Here is a 21419-nt window from a genome sequence, read left to right as displayed (position 1 = left end):
GTCGTACTGCTGACTGTAGAGGGGTGTGACAGCAGTAAGATGTTTCCCTCAGACAACCAGCATCTGCAGCGATGCCGCCTTCCCACAAGAAGGGATGGGGTTAGAAAAGGTCGACCCTAAAAATGTCATACCTCACCTTACCTCACGGATTTCCGTCTCCGGCGGTAAGGCCCTTTGAAGAACGGAGCTAACACATTAAAAACCTTCCACGAGAAGGCCGTGCGCGACCGGCTACAAGCAGTTGTCCCTTGGGCTCTGCGGTCACGCTCCCATGTCGCTAAGACCAACACTAATCGAATTTCCTTTTCAGGTTCCACGGTGTGGGCAGCCGAGAAGTGATATCAGCTCTCATACCCGTAACAGCACACGAGACCAAGCTGGTCACATTCAAATCCTTCCTACACCTCCTAATACCTCTCTTATCTCCATGACTAACCCTCCTCACGTCTCTTTATCACCTCGCACCGCTAGGGCAAACGATTGGAGTACGTGGAACGTTATTCATTGTCTCCTGAAACCACGCTCTAAACTACACGTAGGAGCTTTTAACGTTCGAACACTGTGCCAAATAGGACAGCAGGCTTCCTTAGCTAGGACTTTAGGATCCTGCGCCATCGATGTGTGCTGCGTCTCCGAAACGCGCATACAGGATCCGAGTAGCGTCATTCATTTGACCTTACCATATCAAAATAAAGAACCGACTCGATTCACACTTCGTGTATCTGGAAGCCGTGATTCTGCTTCCCGTGGCCTCGCCGGTGTAGGTATAGCATTGAGTCCTAGGGCAGAACTAGCTCCCTTAGAGTGGATCCCAGTAGACAGTCGTTTGTGCGCTGTCCGACTGAACGGAACAGTAAGGATCCGAAAAGATAGGGACATTCGTCGTTGCCTCTTCGTCGTCTCTGCCCGTAAGATTAGGCAGCAACACTGGATCTCAGCAGCATCTATCGCACTGATAGGTGCTCGGAAACTCATTCCACCTGGCTCTGAACATAATGAGGAACGGAGTTAGCTTAAGCGCCAGCTGACAAGAAGTCTACGCAATGATCGTGAACAGTGGTGGGCAACGAAAGCAAGAGAGATGGAAAAGGCAGCGGCAATAGGTAATAGCAGACAATTGTTCAGACTTGTTAAGGAAACCGGTATTAGGAAACCGACTGTTAGCGAAATACTCTCAGAGAAAGATGGATATATTATACATTCTCAATCCAGGAGATTGGATCGATGGGCAGAACACTTTAGGGATCAGTTCGACTGGCCTTCAGCCACACTTCGGTTTCCCACGATCTCTAGTCAACCTGAATGGCAAGTTAATGTAGGTCCTCCGACTTTTTACGAAGTTGAAAAAGCCATAGGAAATCTGGAGCGAGGGAGAGCAGCAGGTCTTGACAGGTTTACCCGTGAGGTTTTTAAGGATGGTGGTTCAGTATTAGCAGTGAGATTAACCGAGGTCTTAGGTAGAATTTGGGAACTGGACGTAATCCCATCTGACTGGTCTCAATCACTGATTGTGCCAGTCTATAAGAAAAGACAAAAGTCCTCTTGTGACAATCACAGAGGAATCAGTTTGACAAATAATGTATAAAATATTAGCTTCGATAATACTTCGACGCCTAACTAAAGCTGGTGAAGAACAGAGTAGAGAAAATCAGGCTGTTTTTCGACCTTGACGTGGTTGTATAGACCACATATTCACGCTACGTCAGGTCCTAGAAAATAGACACACATTCAGACGCCCCACAATGGTGGTATTTCTCGACCTTAAGGCGGCATTCGACTCTGTCGATCGTAAGGTTCTATGGCAGTGTTTGTCACTGAAAGGAGTACCAAAGAAGTACATTAACCTTGTAAAGGCTCTCTACTCGAACACAACTGGTAGAGTGAGAGCTTATGGCGAACTGTCATCAGAATTGATTACCTCAAGTGGTGTTCGTCAGGGCTGTCCACTCTCCCCATTCTTGTTCAACTTTGTGGTCGACGTACTTTTAGAGATAACACTTTCCTCATCTAAATTTCCAGGGGTTGAACTTTTACCGGGAGGTTCACTTGTTGACTTAGCATATGCAGATGACATAGTTTTATTTGGTGAAGACGCTGGCAAAATGCAGAGTCTTCTGACCACTCTAAGCAACAGTGCAAGCATGTTCGGGATGCGATTCTCTCCCTCGAAATGCAAAATGTTGCTTCAGGATTGGGTTACATCGACACCCGAACTAGTGATAGGGAGTGAAGTAGTTGGGTGTGTCGACCGCTTCACTTATCTTGGAAGTCTCATCAGCCCTTGTGGTCTGGTGTGTGACGAAATCTCAGCACGGATACAGAAGTCTCGACTAGCTTTTACCAACTTGCGTCATTTATGGCGTGGGCGAGATATCCGTCTATCAACCAAAGGACGTGTTTACTGCGCAGCAGTTCGTCCCGTCCTACTTTATGGCAGTGAAACATGGCCGGTAAGAGTAGAGGATATCCGTAGGCTACTAGTATTTGATCATAGGTGTCTTCGAAATATTGCTCGTATATCATGGGACCATCTAGTAAGTAACACAGTTGTTAGGACACGGGCACTAGGTAAGGATGGCAAATCGATTGTTGAAGTGGTGAAACTTCATCAGTTGAGATGGCTGGGACATGTGTTACGTATGCCCAACGACCGACTGCCACGACGTGCGATGTTCAATGGTATAGGAGTAGGTTGGAAGAAAGCTAGGGGCGGCCAAACCAAAACATGGCACAAGTCCATGAAGTCACTGACAAGTGAACTGAGTCATGTTGGTAGGTGTAGACTACGTGGTTGGGGACCGCGAGATGATAGCAACCGATGGTTAGAGACCCTGAATGACATGGCTCAAAATCGTTTGCAATGGCGCAGGTGCATCCACTCTCTGTGTTCTCCCAAATTCTAATCTTCTGAATTCTTCATGTCTCTTTCTTTCTTCTCTTTCCAAATTTATTTCGCTGGATTATACTCTTTAAATAACATCTTCAAACCCTAATTTTTCTGATTACAGCTTATAATTTTACTACATCTAGCACTACGGGATTTGAATCGACCACTGCATCTTTGTGCTAATGTGGTGTGGCAACTCGAACTGATGTACGTACGTACGAAGTTCTACGGTGTTACTGATTGACTGACATGTCTGATAATATCTCAAGCCACTGTGTTCCTCCATCTCCATTACTCCAACCATAGAGTAGTGAAGGAATAACAGAAACCAGTTCTGTACAGCTTTTCTTCATACCACGACACAATGTCATGCACTGACCACCTCTCCGCATTTTCCAACCGGTCCCGGCGTCGAAAATTAATCCTCAATGTAGAATTACTTGGGACGACATTCGTGGTACATGTCTAGAACATCGAAGTCAGTGTTTCAAGACGGTGACATCAATTGAAGTATCGTCTGTATTCTTTAACACACGGTACTGAACCTTTGCATTACTGTCATAGACAATCCTAGAGACTAGTCCTGTTCAACGAATCGAAGGTGCCACGAATGTCAAGAAACATTACGGTTGTTGACCTTTCATAAGTATGACGGTGTCTTAGCGTTTGACGGAGGGTGAAGATATGGTCAGTACATTCTCGATCAGAACGAAAACCAACTTACTACTCTCGAGTTAATCTCCGATTTTGAACAGTCTACGAAGTATGACGGAAGCTAATAGTTTGGACGCTATCGGAAGCAGACTTGTCCCCCGACAGTTGTTACGGGAAAGACGTGAATCCTTTTTAGAGTTAGAGACAACTATCGACTCATTCCATGATGTTGGGGCACTCTCTTATTGCCAGATATTTTTCAACAACTCAGTTCCATAGTCAGAAGGTCTCCACCGTCTTTAAAAACAGCCGGAAGACAGTCATCTGGGCCTGGTGATTCGCGGCGCTTCAGATATTGGAGTTCCTTGCGTACTTCAGCCTCGTTGAGTATTTGGGTCGTCACAGGCCATGGGGGGTAGGATTGTTTGACCGATGTTGCTGGGGCAACAGGCCAGTTGAACTGTTTTCCGAAAAACTCTGATCATCGTCCAAGACGTCGATAAATGTTAGTGATTGTCATCCCGTCAGCTTAACAGATTGTTTCATTCACAGCAGAATTCTTGCTGCCAGTGACTCGAGTAAGTTGAAAGAGCTTCAGGCAGTTACTAGATGCAACTACTGCTTTCAACTCATTAGCACGCTCCGACCACCAGGCTTGTCGCTCCTTACGCAAACGTTGGGAAATTTTCTTAATTAAGAATCTACATTTATTGTCACACTTGAGGTTACTCGGAGTAAAATGAAGTGCTCCAATGAACTGTAAGGAGCCTGTAGAAAGCCAGTGCTTATGGGTGGGACGTTTCGCGAGGCTACAAGTGACGGTCACTGTTATCTGACCTGCGGTCAACAAGTGCTGATTGGCCATCTAAACGACTCTCTTTTTTGCCTAGACGCGTGATCTGTGGATTTAAGTTTCCGGCTAGTACTATGGTTTATGTGGAACGCACTTCCTGTAAAAGAACACTTAACTGGTGATAGGATTTATCCTTGACTGCATCCGGGCTGCAACGTGTCGGGTCGTAATCGGAGATGACGAAAAGACATCGTTTCTAACACCGATTTCCGTTTCAGTTTGGAAAGGACATGAGGCTAGATGACCTGTGTTTGTCCTGACAATGATGATCTCTCAGTTGATCCAACTTTCTTTTGAGAGGGTCGACAGAATAAGCTTCAACCACGCGTTGAGTTAATGAATTCCACTCGTTGATGATTCGATGGGAAAGTCGATATTCAGCTGATGAGTAATTTGTTCTGGGCTTGTGAACATTTTTGGAGTGTCTTCGTAAATTCTCTGTTTTGGAAGACAAGAAAAGTGGGGACATACCAGATGTAAATTTATCACTAAGTAATTTGAAAACTGTAAACAAGTCACCTTTAGTTCTTCGTTATGACAGCGGGAGTAGGTGAAGTTTAGCCAGTCAAACGTGATACGGGAGTTTCGCTATTCTGGGAACCAGTTTGGTTGCTGTTCTCTGATCCTTTTCCAAAACCTCACTGTTTTTTTTTAGCTAGGGCTATCCGCTTGTATTCAGTACTCAAGTTTAGGACACACGAACACTATACACAAATTCAGAAATGTTTTAGCGTCGACATGGCTAAAGGCCCTACACATTGACCATAAGGTTCTAAAACCTTTGGCGGCTATTGCAGGGCAGTGTGCAATAGTCTTTAAGTCTTGGCTAACGATGACTCATAAGTCATTGTGTTTCAGGACATTTTTATTTATTTATTTTAACACATAGATATTGGTACAAGGAGGCACCAAATTTATATGCGCTACACAAATCTCATTCGATATGTGTGAGGGCTGTGATACTGCCCGGGTGCCAAAACCGAAGTAGCTCACTGTTATTCATCATGTATTTATCTGTACCTTGATGACCAATATGTGTCACAATACACTTGGAAGTAATTATCGGCAACTGTCAAGTTTGAGACCATTCAGATAATTTCTCCAGGTTATTTTGAAGCTCCAAGTTATCACCTTTACGTTTTATCACGCTCCATATCTTGACATCATCAGCATATAGCAAGACCGATGATGATGGAACTTCCTAATCTAACAGCACATAATCAACTGTTAATGGGGATCCAATCGATTAGTGCTGCCTCAGCTCTAGCGCCTAGTTCGATACAAACGCCAGCAGAACCAGATGAAGATATCAGTGTTTCCAGGTAAATGCACGTGAAACAAGCTTTTGTAAGCGAAAGTTTGAAGGCAAATTTATAGTTCTTTACGAGTCTCGGACACGGCTCCCAGATAGATAACCGAGGTCGATGTTGAGTCTTTCTAGGGAAATAGCCAACCCTATCTGTTGTCCCATTTGCATTAGTGTGCGAACATTAAAGGAGGCCAGTTTAAATGGTGTACGTGGTTTTAGAAAGGCTGGTTGAGTATTCGTAGTCGGTGGTAGTGTTGTGAACGAGAACATAGATGGGGGCAACCACTATATTTTAATACAAAATTACAGAGTATCTTGGTAAAATATAAGAACCATGCATTGAATACTTCATTTGTGAATTTCCAACATTTGTCTTTCACATTCTGTGTGATTTATTAAGTTCGCAATTTCTTTCTACTTTCCCTTTTATTCTCTTTATCTCTATCTTCTTAACCTTTTGCTGCCACGTTTTCCACCTCCGATCGGTGTTACATACTACTTGTTGACACAAGTAGCATACATCACAGTAGACTCCAACTTTTTACCAGTCAATGGCTTGAGATCGTTTAGATAGGACGGGGTTGGTTTTCTTCGAGGGGCATACCCCGAGCCTTTGATCTATAGGGCTAGTCCACCTAGCAGTGAAGGAACGTTTAGAGACGCAGTTCCGTGGTAGCCAGTGACCAACAATAGGTTCATACGCCACTTATTCCCTCAGGATCCTATAGCCGATGTGCACCATCGGTTTGGAATCAGGGTTTCCTAACTCCCTTATATGGATTCTCTGTACCCATCAATCCGGTTTAAGAGATGGATATTTATTTTTCCTCTCCTAAATTTTGTAAACAACACCCCACCTTGAGAATGCATTGAATAGGAGTTCCTTGGCAGTGCCTATATACGCGTGACCATATGAAAACATTTCGGGAGGGAGAGGAGGTTCTCCTTTGAAGTGATTGCGAAGATTTATAGCTCAGGCGCGTGCTTTTAGTGTTGTTAAGTTCTGTAATCTAGATCGTTTAATTATGAAGTTTTATCATCGTTATGAACAGCATCATCAGCGCTTCCTTCATGTAAAAGTGAGATTTTTAGTCACTCAGAATAACAATGAAAGCTTCTCAATTAAATCAGCAACAAAATTGTTTTTACTCAAAGGTAGACTCTTTTCTGTCAATTCATTTTTATTGATATTCTAGTCAATTTTTTTCTTTCAAATTCCGTTCATTAGCTATAGCCTATTCACTGATAATGACAGAATAGAAGCTCGGAAAAATAAATTATCCAAGTCTTCAAGTTTACAAATATTACCGACAGTTCGTAAGTTGTAATCATTTTCGCTATTTTAATTTACCATTATTTCTCTACTTTTCTATAGGATGCAGGGAAACCCTTAAGTCCAATAATTTGCATTTCCGTAGATGCATAAGAATCTGTTACGAAGCTTTAACTTAAAAGACGATTTAAATAATTAGGAACGTGTTTAGTTTATGAATGAGCGTGTATAGTGTAAACCAGTTGTTCGACCTTCATATCATTTGTACACTATGGCTTTGAACTGTGTATTAGAAAACTAACTTGTTCAATTAATTTATGTGTAAATAAGTATTATTCATTTCTAGCCCTGTAACCAACCATCTTAGAAGATAAAGTTGTTCATCCTAGTTGCATTTTGGTTTTTCTTTTTGTTTACAAATATGTCGGTGAAGAATAAAGTTTTAACGGATTGTAGTTTGGAATTTTATGATGTTTACGTGGTAAATTACATCGTATCTAAAAGTTGATGTATATATAGAAGAATTTGAGTGCATATATAAAGCTAATGGACTTCATCCTATAATGTTTTCTGTTCCATTAATCGTATTAAATGTCAATTTTTCCATCACATTGTTGTTATAAATAAGCTGTGTTACATTTTTCCCGTTATCTATTTTAATTAACCATATTTTGGGTAATTAACTTTCTTCAGAAACACAAAGACAAAACCGTCGAGAATTCGTCCTCAATTATTTGTCAAAATATCGTATAATTGCTTCTGAATACTCACTGCGTCAGTTGATATGGGATCATGAACGTTCGATTGGCTTAAAAATTCGTATGGACCGCAAATCGTTACGTAGAATTTTGGATGAACTAATTCAATCAAAACTGGCTACCATAATCAAAACGAAATCACTGAAAGGAGACGTAAGTTGATTTTAGGTTGTATATGATACGTCTCTTTGTTTTAGAGTGCATTTATTTAAAATATTTTACGCATAAACAATGCTTCCTACCAATTTTTTAAAATCTGAAATACCATAATATTTATTTAAGCTATTTTCGCGTTCACTTATGATCAGAAAATGGTTTATCAAGAAGATTAAACTTAAAAATGTGGAATATCATGAATTCAGACTAATTGACTGATTAAAATATAGTGGCATTTCAGTCAGTCATTGTAAATTTTAGTAGGATGTAATTTACCGTAGAAAATCACAAAAATCACAGCAAGTTTGTGGTTTTATAATTCCAAGAATTAATTCACTTGAAACACCTTGATTCATTATGGTTAAGGCGATCTCCTTAGCCTTACGTTTTCTAGAAAAGGTATCCTCGAGTTTTTATGTTGTACTTTAACAACCTACATTATATTAGCTAGATTTAATGCTAATCTTTCTCAGTGATTTAAAATATAATTTAGTATTATACATTACTGTCCTTTGTTTTTACAAAACATTTATACAAATATTTTCATGGTGCCTTATTGAGACTTTAGTTTGTTAAACACGTCTTTTTTTCAGTATGGGGTTATGGAGATTATTAAGTTTTTGATTGAGATCATGAATCGATTGATGTTAGACCACCATTGAAAACCTGGATGCACTAGACGGCTGTTTCGTCCTTTTTTGTAAGCATAAGATGCAACTGAAACGCACAAAATCACAGTTTTAAACATTTGATTGAATATATTAAACAGTTCAAGGTATTTTAACAGAATCTTAATGAATAGCTTAATGAATAGATCACACATGCGATTTCCACTTGTTTGATGACTCATTATGTCATTCTTACAACGAATTCTTTTTTACTTCCCGTTTCTATGTGCCATACCATCACTAGTCTTTTGGACTTGAACTTTGTCCACTACGTTAATTCCGTTCTAAATAAATGGGTAAACACGAAATTTCTCAGATTTCAGTGCTTTTTGACAACAAATAAGCTCAGCAGATTCTTAGTTGTATAAGATTGGCAAAATACCTTTTTATATAGCAGTCATTTTCGTTTGTCACATTTTTGACTCGTATTTTCTCTCTCCATGTCTTGTAATAACACTAACGATACTACTATTCATAAACCTTATTCTTTCTTAATAGGTTACTTTTATTTGTCAACCGGATGTCAAAGAAGATGATCCATTAATATTAACAGCGATTAAAAATATGGACTTAGCAGCTCTTCGTAATTTGCCTGTACAAAATGAGAAATCTTCATCTGTCATATTCAATGCTGATCAAGTTTCAATGATTGAAGGTGTTGATCATTTGTCATCTGAGGTATGGAATTGTTAATAACTCTTCAATCACATAATGTTTTCTTCGATACATATACTCCTTTAGTTACTATAGTTTTCATCAATAAGTAGAACTCACCTTTGGTTGTCAGTTTTACAACCATATGCTTTTTTACATTTTTTACATAATCACGTTTTTTTGATGCTCAATTCATTTTATATATTCTAACTGAAATTAAGCTACAAATGCACAAAGATATTGAGATTTTGAAATGAAGTATTTTTACACTTGTAAATTGACTAGCTTTAAATGTGAATCATATTATAAGGACCAAGTATCTGCAGGTAGAATGAATGTCCAGTAATTTAACTATAGAGTTTGTGTACATACTCGCTTTATAGAACCATTTGTAAATACTAAAATGTATTGAGATAATAACGATGTGACTTTTCCAAATCTGAAATATTTCACTTAATTGTTTTAGAATCTGCTATTTATTCTATCTCTTGTTCTCAAACTTAGAGTTGGAATCCTAATATCTAGATTAGTTGGTTATACCAATCTTTACCACTCGATGCTCTATAAAATAAGTCCCGTTAGAAAGTTTCGAACAAAGTAATTGGTCTTTTATTATTATTATTATTATTATTATTATTATTATTAATGGCTTTATTCAGTATTATCTTTTCGGTACAATGTAAAATTCTCAGCACAAAGTATTTCAACGAGTTTTCTTATTTCTTGATCGATCCTGACGATAAATATCGAGCGATCGCCAGTCAGATGTTAGTAGTTTAGGAATCGACATGTGAATGGTGTTTGCTCTTTTCAATACATATTGCCAGCCATCATAATGTCTCTGATTGTACTTTCTTTTGTAACTTGCACAACGAAAGGTCGTAATCTTTCCACAAACGCTCTTGAATAGGTCATGCGGTTAATAGACGCAATGATGTGTTAACACATCACCAGGTACTTGAGTATGAGTCATATTCTAAGTGTGAGGACTGATGGTACTACCCAGTAATCCAAACCAAAGTAGATGGAGCGAGTTTAAACCTAGGACTATAGTGAACCCATACCTTAAAGTCGAAGACCTTAACCACCAAACCACCTCACTATTTTATACTTCGACTCAAAGTAGTATGACTACTCAATCTTAAAAGTTATGTGTTTGTGTATTGGATTATGAAATTATCGTTTTACCACCGTTTAATTAGTATAATATTGAAAATGTACATCAATAAATTCGATTTCAAGTTCTTACCTTTACAATAAGTTTGTTTTAAACATAGTTACACTTGTAATTAGTTCAGTGAGGATGATCTTAAAACGCATTTTTTTTGGCGTGGATGAACTAATTTCGTTTTTTAACGTAAAGTGAGTTGTAATTCAAAAAGTACAATTTTTTAATTGACTGATTACTCCCAGAATTTCAGAGTTTTAATTTTAAAACAAGTTAACTGGTGAATAATGAGCGCATTTACACAAAGTTTCGAATATCGAAATCTTTTAACTTATTTGTTTTATCTTTAGGCTATGACTATTGTGTTGCATAAAATGCCAGGATTACCAAAGATGCGTCGACGTTCATTGATTCATGAGTATTTATTTTACATAATATATGGTCTGTCTACTAAATCACGCCCTGTCAAACCTCAGGTAAATTGTTGTATTTGAGAATCTGTAAATGTTTCGTACTTCTACATATGCAAACTACTTCACGTAATACTACTTATTGGTTTATTCTTGACCATTTAATAACTTTTCTGTTGTTTAATGAATACTTGCGAATTTAATTTAGCATGTTAAGCCATGTGATGGGGAGACCCAGAAAATTCCTCGAATAAAGCCTAAAGGGGCCCTAAAGACACTGGGAAACATTTTATGTAATCGGTATTGAACAGAAGTCTCTCAGAAACATCAGAAAGTGAGGAGTCATTTGTCATATTTTTGAATGAATGATTACCTATGCTGCTACTATGTTTACTAGGGTTCCAGAAGCCTAAGGCCATTTGAAATGCTATGAACGCCCTCATTTTTCTGTACATAACCTAACATTGGAGTAAAGCGTTCTTTCCATATTAGGCACCTTTTCTCTTGTGTTCAAGTTAGTCTTATAGAGTTAGCCTGGGGTTGTTAGAAGAGCTTAGGAAACCGATTCAAGCGTTCAGTTACAAAAATCATCATCATGGATCTGTAGTTGTTGTTTGTATCTCAGCTCTCAAATCGTAGATTCCAACTTACTCTGTTACCTAGGCCAGGGCAGTGTTGTTTGCTCTCGTCCAATCTGGGTGAATCATTGATTCGTAATCGAGACTAAATGTGACTATTCAATCATATTTCTTTAAAGTTGGGCTTGAAAAATATAGGGGCGGGCAAATCGAATCGTGGCTTTAATACAGAAAGAAATTCACTGCTGGTTTAAACTTTTTCGGTTGCTACAAACTTCGTGATTGTGACCCCTGTGATTATCATGATCAGTAGCTGGAGTTAAGTATAATTCATGACTTTTCATTCTTTTACCTCAGTAAATGATTTTAAAATATATTCCTTATACTTAGTTTTCCACTCAATATTATCCCTTCTTGTTTGTTAGACATTGTGGTATTGTACTCTCTCGTTCTGTTTAAATTATGTGCGACAACTCGAGACTGTACATATTCGTAACAAAGTTCTACATCAACTATGATGTACTAACCATTGAATTAGGATAAATTTCATTTATTTTTCGTTTTTTTTACTGACAGTTAAGTAGTACAGTCTATCTGAATCGAATAAATATAGCTCATCTTTGTTCTCAAACATATGTTTACAATATTTTTGAGTTGTTGGCCGAGATTCAAATTCTCTACGGTTTACAAGATATAGCAGATCAACATTACTTGGCACTTAGGTCATTGCATGGGTTTCTTGATTCTACTTTTAAATTATATGTTAATATTATTGGTTATTGCTTAGGTGATGAGATTAAGGACACTTTTTAATGTGTTTACCTATAAATTTAATGGGAATCAAAGCCTTAATTATAGTTAATGCTCGTTAAGATACCCTCGTAGATAATAAGTTCTTAATTTGCTTCTTGAAAGTACTTTAGTAGGCAGACAAATTTAATTTACTATCCGTAAATACTGCTATGTGTTTGGTTTCATAACTATCTACCACTAAATATTATCCGTGAACAGCTTCATTTTTTGTATTGACATCATCGAATTTACACATGCTATCTTTTGTTTTATAGACCAAAAGTGAACCTCCAGTCTATTTGGATGACGATACGTGGCGTCGATATGTAGCGCCTTTAGATCCAATGAAAGGTAATAGTCGTGATTTACTGAGTGTCCATATCTACTGAGATAACTGCTTTAATGATAGTGACACCAGGATGATTAATACAATCAGTAATCATTAATCGTTTCAGTACCTGGTTGTATAAAGATGAATTGAAAAGAAAACTAGATAATTATTCATTTGTAGTCACTATGTAATGACGAAAATGCTAATTAGTAAAATACTGGGATGACTGTCATTTCATATTCGTTCGACTTGAAATTATCAAATAGGTAGGATAACTGGTCATATCGTAATGAACGAGAACTCAGGTGGGAACAACTAATTTATTGTTTAGTACAAAATTACCGAGTTCTTTCGTAAAATGCGAAGACCATACATTAAATACTTCATTTGCAAATCTTTCATCAGTTGTCCTTTACATCCTTCACGATTCTTTCAATTCTCAATTCCCTTATGTTTTCTTCAGTTTATTCTTCTCAACCTTCTGACGCATTCCACTTCCGATCGGTATTACATACTACTTATGTCGACAGATGTAAGTATCATACACCACAATATAACCATACCCTATATCATAGTTCAGTGTTGCATTTGCTATGTTTGAGGAGATTACAAGTTCACCAGTGACACAATGACCAATAAACAAGCTATTCCAATGCGTCCTAGCCCCGCTGACTAGAGAGAGAGGTCCAAGTTCGGAAGACGGAAATATATTTCACAAGCAGCCAGAAGTACGAACAATAACAACAAACACAATGAAAGCGTATATATATATATATATATATATATATATATATATATATATATATATATATATATATATATATATATCATTAAAATGTCTTTGGGAAACGGTCAGTTAGTCAGTCAATTACAACGTAGGACCAGGCACATATGTGCATCGGTCCAAGTTACCACACCTCATTAGCACAAGATGAACACTAAATTCATAGAAGCAATTAACTCAATGTTGTAGCACATAAAGGAAAGATTGCATATAAGGATATAGTACAGGAAGGAAGTTAGTTCTTAGAAAGAAACATATAAAATAATTTTAGTCTCACAGTTTAAGGGAAGACAGGGAGTGTATACACCGACGCCATTGTGATCGATTCTCAGCCATGTCACCATGAGTCTCCAATCATTGGTTACGATAGTCACGCGGACCCCAACCACGTAGTCTGCATCTACCAACATGGCTCAGACTACAAGTTAGTGACTTCAAGCACTGATGCCACGTTTTAGTTTGGCCACCCCTAACTTTCTTCCAACCATCCCGAACACCGGTGAGCATTGCGCGTCGTGGTAATCGGTGTTTGGACATACGTAACACGTGGCCCAACCATCTCAGTCGATGAAGATTCACAACCTCATCTACTGCATTACTATCATTCCCTAATACCCCGCGTCTAACTTCACTATTACTTACCCGGTGATCGCAGCAGATGCGAGCAATATTTCTAAGACATCTGTGGTCAAATATGAGTAGCTTACGAATATCTTCTACTCTTAATGGCCACGTTTCGCAACCGTAAATAAAAACAGAACGGACTGCAGCGCAGTATACTCTTCCGTTAATTGGTAGACGGACATCTCGCCTGCGCCATGGGTGACGTAAGTTGGCAAAAGCCAAGCGAGCTTTTCGAATCCATATTGAGATTTCGTCAGATACCAACCCATTAGGGCTGATCAGACTTCCAAGATAAGTGTTGTCAACGCGTCCGACTACTTCACTCACTATCCTTAGTTCAGGTGTTGACTCAGGCTAGTACTGGAGCAAGAACTTGCATTTAGAAGGGGAGGAGCGCATTCCAAACATTCTGGCATTGTTGCTCAGTGCTACCAGAAGAGTTTGCGTTTTATCAGCGTTTTCACCAAACAGGATTATGTCATCTGCGTATTCTAAGTCGACAAGTGGACCTCCTGGAAGGAGATCAATACCCGAGAATTCAGCCGACGAGAATGTTATTTCCATCAGTAGGTCTATGATGAAGTTAAACAAAAATGGAGAAAGTGGATAGCCTTGATGGACACCACTTGAAGTTGCAAAAGCAGATGACAGTTCGCCATAAGCTCTGACTCGACTGGTAGTGTTCGAGTAAAGAGCCTTCACAAGGTTTACGTACTTCTGAGGCACACCTTTCAATGACAAGCACTGCCACAGAACCTCTCGATCTGCAGAGTCAAATGCTGCTTTTAGATCAAGAAAGATCACCATTGTCGGATGCCGATGAGTATGCCTGTGTTCTAGAACCTGATGAATGGTGAATATGTGGTCGATGCAGCCACGACTAGGTCTGAAGCCAGCCTGATTTCATGTGTTTGCAGTTCGCGAGTCTTAGTTAGGCGTCCGATAATTATTGAGGCTGGCATTTTAGATACTATATTAGTTAAACTAATCCCTGTATGGTTGTCACAGGACGATTTTGATCCCTTCTTATATATCGGGACAATAAGAGATTGCGACCAGTCAGATGGGATTACGTCCAACTCCAAGATTTTAGCTAAAATATTAGTCAACCTAATCGCTAAAATTGGACCAATATCCTTAAAGACCTCTGGAGCCAATCCATCTGGACCTGCTGCCCTACCTCGTTTCAGATTAGATAACGACCCAATAGTATTTAAGTTCCTCATAAGTAGGAAGTATGATATAAAGGTGAGAATGGGTGTTTTTGGCTCGAAAACAAGAAATTCAAATTTTTAAAATAGAATTTACCAAGTGAGTTCTGGGGATCTAACATGTCCAACAACATTTTAGAAGAAAATTATTTGAGTTATATCTATAGAAGTATATATTATAAGATGAGATGCTTTTGAACAATTTATCAACACCAAGATAAAAGTTGATCATAGGTAAAAATTTAAAAAAATTATCTAATCTCCATTTAGGTTTAACTTCTAACAATTGTAATTTATATCTCAAAAATTCATGTTTTACTTTTGATATCTATCACTGCTTATACTTAGTTCTTAATCGTTTGATTTATCTTAGTATTTTTGCGATATTATATACATATGTATTAATTTATGATCGAGTTTGTCAAATCCTTTACAACCGACATATCTTCTTTGTAGATATGAATAGGGGTTGGTTTCTAATGGGTGACGTTTTACGTGGTATACCGTTTGGTTTATATTTAAGACTTACAATTACTACTTCATTACCACGTATATTATGTCGATGGCTTAAACTTGATCATTTATTAACTAATTTAACCCAAGAAGAAATTGAACATTTGGATTCAGAATTGGCACGTTTTCATCATACTAACATGTTATATCAAAAAGATATTCCACCTAAAGAATTGTTACGATATCCTTTAAGATATGTTGAATTACCAGGTGGATCAAGAGGCCCTCTTAATGATTGGTTATTATCTGCTAAGAAACTAAGATCATTATGCTCAATAATTGAAGATATCTCTGGTGTTACTGGTTTAATCTCTATGCAAAAGAAAACTACTTCACAAGCTAAAACAAGTGTAAGTTTTCATTGGTTCTGTTATTAATTAACAGCAAGGTATACCTGGTTTCATATGATTCTTCCCATTAATAAATTTGACCAAATCAAGAATAATTAACGTTGTAGAATAATGACATAAACTTACTATATTTCGCCACTTATCATCTGCTTACAACTTCGAAGCATAATAGTATGAATCATTAAATATAAGCTATGCTCTATATTAATAACATCGAAGTCCTCATTAATGGAGATTTAATGTAAAAAGCAGTCAGTATGGAAGACCAATAAGAGATGCTCATGTGTAAATTAATGTGATTATATATAGCTTTAATGTATGAATATTCTACAATAAAAATCCAAGCATATAAACAGTATTATTTAGAAAGGTGATAATAATGTTATAGTTATGTAGTCCTTGAAATATAAATTAAAATTGACTAGCTTATTATAAACCATAATCAACCTATAAATATTCACATTAATTAACACATGAGCATCTCTCATCGTTGTTCCATACTGACTGCTTTTTACATTAAATCTTCACTGATGAGAACTTCGATGTCATTAATATAGGGTATATCAGCTTATATTTAATGAATCATACTATTATGCTTCGAGGTTGTAAGCAGATGATGAGAAGTCGTGAAGTGTGATAAATTTATGTTATTATTCTACAACGTTGATTGCTCTTGATTTAGTTAAATATATATAATTATATTTTCAAGTATACTAATCAAAAATCTTATTCTTTTATAGATGCTTGGTTTTCTTCATCGTCAAGCAAGTTTGCTAGACACACGTTTTGCTATGCCAGCCTATCAAATTTTTACTAATTTGTCACAGACAAATGTAATACACTTTGATTTTCAATCCTCCATAGATGTTGCTAGTTATTGGTTAACAAGTGAAACGATTTCACGCAGTTCTCCCCTTGGTAAATGTTTATTAATAATAATTAAGTAAACAATTTACTTATGTGTTTGTATCATGTTTGTATTTTTTTAAACCTCTTTATAATGCTTATACATCTAACTACAGGTGACTTTACTTTTAGCTTTCTTTTCTCATTGGTTAACTCTATGGAGAACCTCAATTAAAGGTTAAGTAGTTTTTTTGATTTCTTTATATACTACTCGTGTTCACAATCTAATCGTGCATTGTTGTTTTATAGTTTTAAGGATACACAGGTGTAACGTGAAACATTTTGATTTTTTGTCTAGAGTGTGAAGGTCTTTTGCATGTGTAGTGTGTAAGTAATGTATCTGGTTGTAGATTCACAACTCTATGTTGTTTTGAATGTTTTTAGATGTACTTTGTACTTAATGGCCTTCTACCCGAGTACGTTGTGTGTTAGTTGAAACAAGAGGGGATTCGCATAAGACTCACTAATTCATGTTATCAGCTAACTGCTATACCAAACTGTAGGTCGTAATTTTTTAATCTCTTTTAAAACAGAGATCCTCAACTCGTTTAACGTAATTTCCCTCAATCCTACTGCATCCTTAAATATTGTTTGCTTTGTTAATTTTTATTTAGATATAATTTTTTATTTTATGTTGGGCTATTTTTCTGTGTGGTTTGTTTGGGAAATTATCTTTTGTTACGTTACCAATGGTTTATGGCATGTTACATCTCATTGTTCGATCTGTATTTCACTGAAACATTTCTGCAGTCCTGCAATTATCGGGGATTGTTAATCTATTTAATATAATGTCAGTATACACGTCTGTTCACTCTAAAATTTAATGATTATTTATTATTTACTAATAACTACTGGACACTGGAATTCACAGAGTTGAATAAAGCGTAGTCGATGACAAACGGATTAATAAGCAGTTTCTAATCTTCAATTTTTCATGTACATGTTAAATCAGTATTACACTGTTAGCTACTTCATTATATAAACCTATTGTACATTAGTTTTTGTTCAATATATATTTTCAGTATATATATTTTGTCTGTTCCAGGCCATAATTCAGTTAAGGATGAAATAGATTCGGAACATGTACCACCAATAGTACCAAAAGTTTCTTTCGAACCTATAGATGATGGTTCTTTGATTATTCCACAATGGCCGGAAGATATTATGTCTAAGTTTAGGACTGTTTTAGCTGATGGTACAGAAGTATTTCCTTGTGGTGTCTGTGGATATCATCCAGCTGACTGTACTTATAATGTACGGAATTGGGGTGCTACACGTCACAATAAATCGAAACGCAAAGGAGATGTAGACGGAATTTTAAATCTTTTGGATGAATTAACTGGCTTAGACGATGCTTATGGTTTCGTTACTCCAAGTGATGAACTTTTCTGGCGTTGGTTTCCTAGTTTATTTGCTGGTAAGTTCGGTATTTTGTGATCACTGGCTTTTTATGTTCTCATTCATTGAAAAGAAATATCATATGGAAGGAGTGAGCGTAGTTCACGTTCTCATTTTCTTAATAATATTTAAACTTTATGTTAGGTAATATTAAGTAAATATGTGACTAACATGTTAATACAATCGATTTGACGAAACTATGTTGGTCTAACTGTTATTTGTTATAAATCAACATTGATAACGTTTTCTTTACTTCTACCCTTTTTCTATTGGATATATTTGTTATTGAGGTGAATCTTTAGTTAGTACTTGTCTATTTTTTAAGTTTAAGTCAAATTGGAGGGAACTTATCAGTTAGCGAATTCAATACATTATCATGATTGTCTGCTGCTCAGCACTTGCTTTGTACGTGTATAGGTGATGGATTTAATTCGAGTAAATAATTTCTTTTGTGACTGAAATATAATGGGAGATTTCTTTCAACTTTCTTCATAATCTGTTAAAATAGTCTAAGCATTCACAAATATTTTTCTAATTAGTTTGGAAAGTCAAGAATGAACTAACGATATGATATATACCAATAACAATATCTGTATCTCCTGTTCAATAAACAACAAATCATATTTCTTGGTAATTTAAGCTACATTAAAAATCTGTTTGATGGACTTTGATTATCTAAAACTGTAAGTTTGTTAGCTAAGTGGTTATGGCTCATATTTTTATGTAGTTCTTTTGTGTGTGCAGTTTTATTGTAGATTTTCTTATTTCTTTTTCAGATCTCAATGTACCTTATGTTTTACAACCAGTGAATACACCACAACCAATACGTAAACAGTCTAATAACACCCGTTATTCACGGAATATTCGTTTTCGTTTCTGTGAGAAAGATATGAATAAGAAGAATGATCTGCAAGAAGACAATCGTTTAACTCGTGATAATAAACAAAGGATAGAAGTTCGCGATACTGATAGCATCTTAAAAGATATATGTCAGCAAAATGCTCTAGATGCATCAGGAGATATTGGGAGTATAAGTCAACACTTATCATCATCTGAAAATAAAGAAAATGTAATCAATGGATACTCTTCACAAGTATCGTCTAATTTCGCTCTTCGTAAAACAGGTATACGGAAGTTAATATATTTCATATTCATTTAGGACTCTTTAGATTCTCATTCTTTAACTTCTCACTGATTCTCTGTAATTAGATTTTAGACTATTTAATTTATTCCCTAGTTTAATATTTCGCAAAATGAGAATCGAAGTTTCATAATCTGTGCGAAATCTCCAAGTAATTACTTCATATATGTGAATCAACTGACGTTATTCACAGACTGAAATCTAAGCTTTAAGATTATTTTTAAACATGGTGTTACAGTTTAGTGATTAAAATATGCAACATTTCACTATTGGATCACAGCTTCAAAATATAATCCAATTGCTTTGATTTGGCTTTTCAGATAGTACCACTATGTTCCATAAACGAAAGTATAATTCCAAGTTGATTATATGTATTATTAAGTTAAACTATTGTTTACTGAGTTCTTTTAATACAAGTTTATTGAAATCAACAATAATTAGTTTACAATTGTTTTTACCATGAAACCAATATCTAGAAACATTGAGCGCCATATTCGTTTCACTTTTCTTTCAGTTGTGGTACGTCGAATACGTGGAATTTTGAAACAACGTAAAAGTAAGTTATTTATGATATTTAATTTAATAATTAAAATTTTCTAGTGGTTAGCTAACTTCAACCAATGGGTTATGTGCACAGATTCATATTTGATTAGAATGTGGAACATTATGTATATTTATTCGAAAAAAAATTTTATACGTCTCCTCATGTAGGATTAATTTTGAATGTGGTCAATTATTTCTGCACTTATGTGGCATTTACTGAGTGTTCAAATCTTTAGAGAAAGCAGTGATCAGACTCCTGACATCTTTTTCTTAAACATGTTGATAAAAGAAATTTAGTACACTGATTGCGACACTAAAGAAAATAAACATGTATACTAAATCACAGTCAGTCATAACCACCATAGAGCTTGACACATATATGCATCTGTTCGAGTTGCCACAACATCACATCACAGTGAGCTGAAATTATCAAAATAGATGCAAGAGACGAAAAAGTATTGACGTTTCGTCAGTTAATAGTTCACACAATAAAGGCAATTAAAATAATCGGAACCGGTTAAGCTTATATTGATAAACATTTTTAAGAATATATACAGTTCGTTTATAGTTCTGAAACATGGTTAACACTACGTGATTCCATATAAACTGTCCTGTTTTCATTTCTTGAATAATAATAAATATTGGTTTTAAATACTACACAATGTGTATATGTGACGCCTCCTGTTTGCATCATAAAGTTCTTTCTGGTTCGCTATGTTATGTAACCTAGTGATTGGAAAAGTTTACGAATGCATAATATCCTACCAAAATTTATAAGTTAAATAACAGTTAGTTATTTGAAAGTAAGTTTTCTTAAAAGTGTTACTGTTTCGAAGTTTAATTGTGATGCCAACCGTATGGACAACTAAGTTGACTGTCATTGTCATTAAAAATTATAGTTAGACTGCATTAAGTCTCTAATTACTTATGCTTTGCTACCCAATGATCTAACTGTAACATTTCAGTGTCCAATTGGTCGGAGTGTTGTTTTCCGATTGGTGTTTCTACCTCATATTAGAAACTCATTTTCATCAGCTCACACATCTCGTGGGTAATTCCACTAAAGCTAACTAGTAATTAAGAAACTATGAAAATTATAGAAAATGGCCTCTAATTTATATATACATATATTTTTCTTTCTCTTCAGAAAAACCGAGTTATGCTCAATCAGGTCCTTGTAAGTGTTTCAAAAGTTCATCCTTTTTTTACGTTCATATGCTTATTTTACTGAATAGATATTCATATACACTCGGAGTGAAATGTAAGCCATCCAACCACCATAGTTATCTAATATTTGTATCATTGTTTCGAATTAAGCATAGAATAGTTTGCCGTTTCAAAGTAAATCAAATTAAATGTAATTAGCCTTGATCATTAATTCCAATTATTACTACTTATCAGTAATAATATGTGTCCTCATAATGTAGCGATGCATGTACCTTCGAAAAATGATTTTGT

General features: G+C 36.2%; 1 protein-coding gene across 2 annotated transcripts in view; it reads left to right on the top strand.

The window, feature by feature from the left end:
- MS3_00000279 (uncharacterized protein) overlaps positions 1-21419 on the top strand; it is a 51220-nt gene that overhangs the window by 7825 nt on the left and 21976 nt on the right. Inside the window, exons 8-18 of one of the 2 annotated variants that reach the window (XM_051208106.1) lie at positions 6932-7020; positions 7670-7887; positions 9057-9236; positions 10731-10856; positions 12436-12511; positions 15567-15973; positions 16714-16891; positions 17925-18296; positions 19054-19401; positions 19933-19974; positions 21109-21138. In XM_051208106.1, coding sequence (XP_051073610.1) covers positions 6932-7020; positions 7670-7887; positions 9057-9236; positions 10731-10856; positions 12436-12511; positions 15567-15973; positions 16714-16891; positions 17925-18296; positions 19054-19401; positions 19933-19974; positions 21109-21138 — 2066 coding nt within the window. Of the gene's footprint in view, positions 1-6931; positions 7021-7669; positions 7888-9056; positions 9237-10730; positions 11125-12435; positions 12512-15566; positions 15974-16713; positions 17207-17263; positions 18297-19053; positions 19402-19932; positions 19975-21108; positions 21139-21419 lie in introns of both variants that reach the window. The other variant, XM_051208107.1, reaches the window with a different exon arrangement.

This window comes from Schistosoma haematobium, chromosome 1 (genome assembly GCF_000699445.3).
Source record: "Schistosoma haematobium chromosome 1, whole genome shotgun sequence".
In the NCBI taxonomy this organism is placed as follows: Eukaryota; Metazoa; Platyhelminthes; class Trematoda; order Strigeidida; family Schistosomatidae; genus Schistosoma; species Schistosoma haematobium.
Note: the sequence above shows the minus strand (reverse complement) of the source record. Positions and strands in the feature narration are given on the sequence as shown.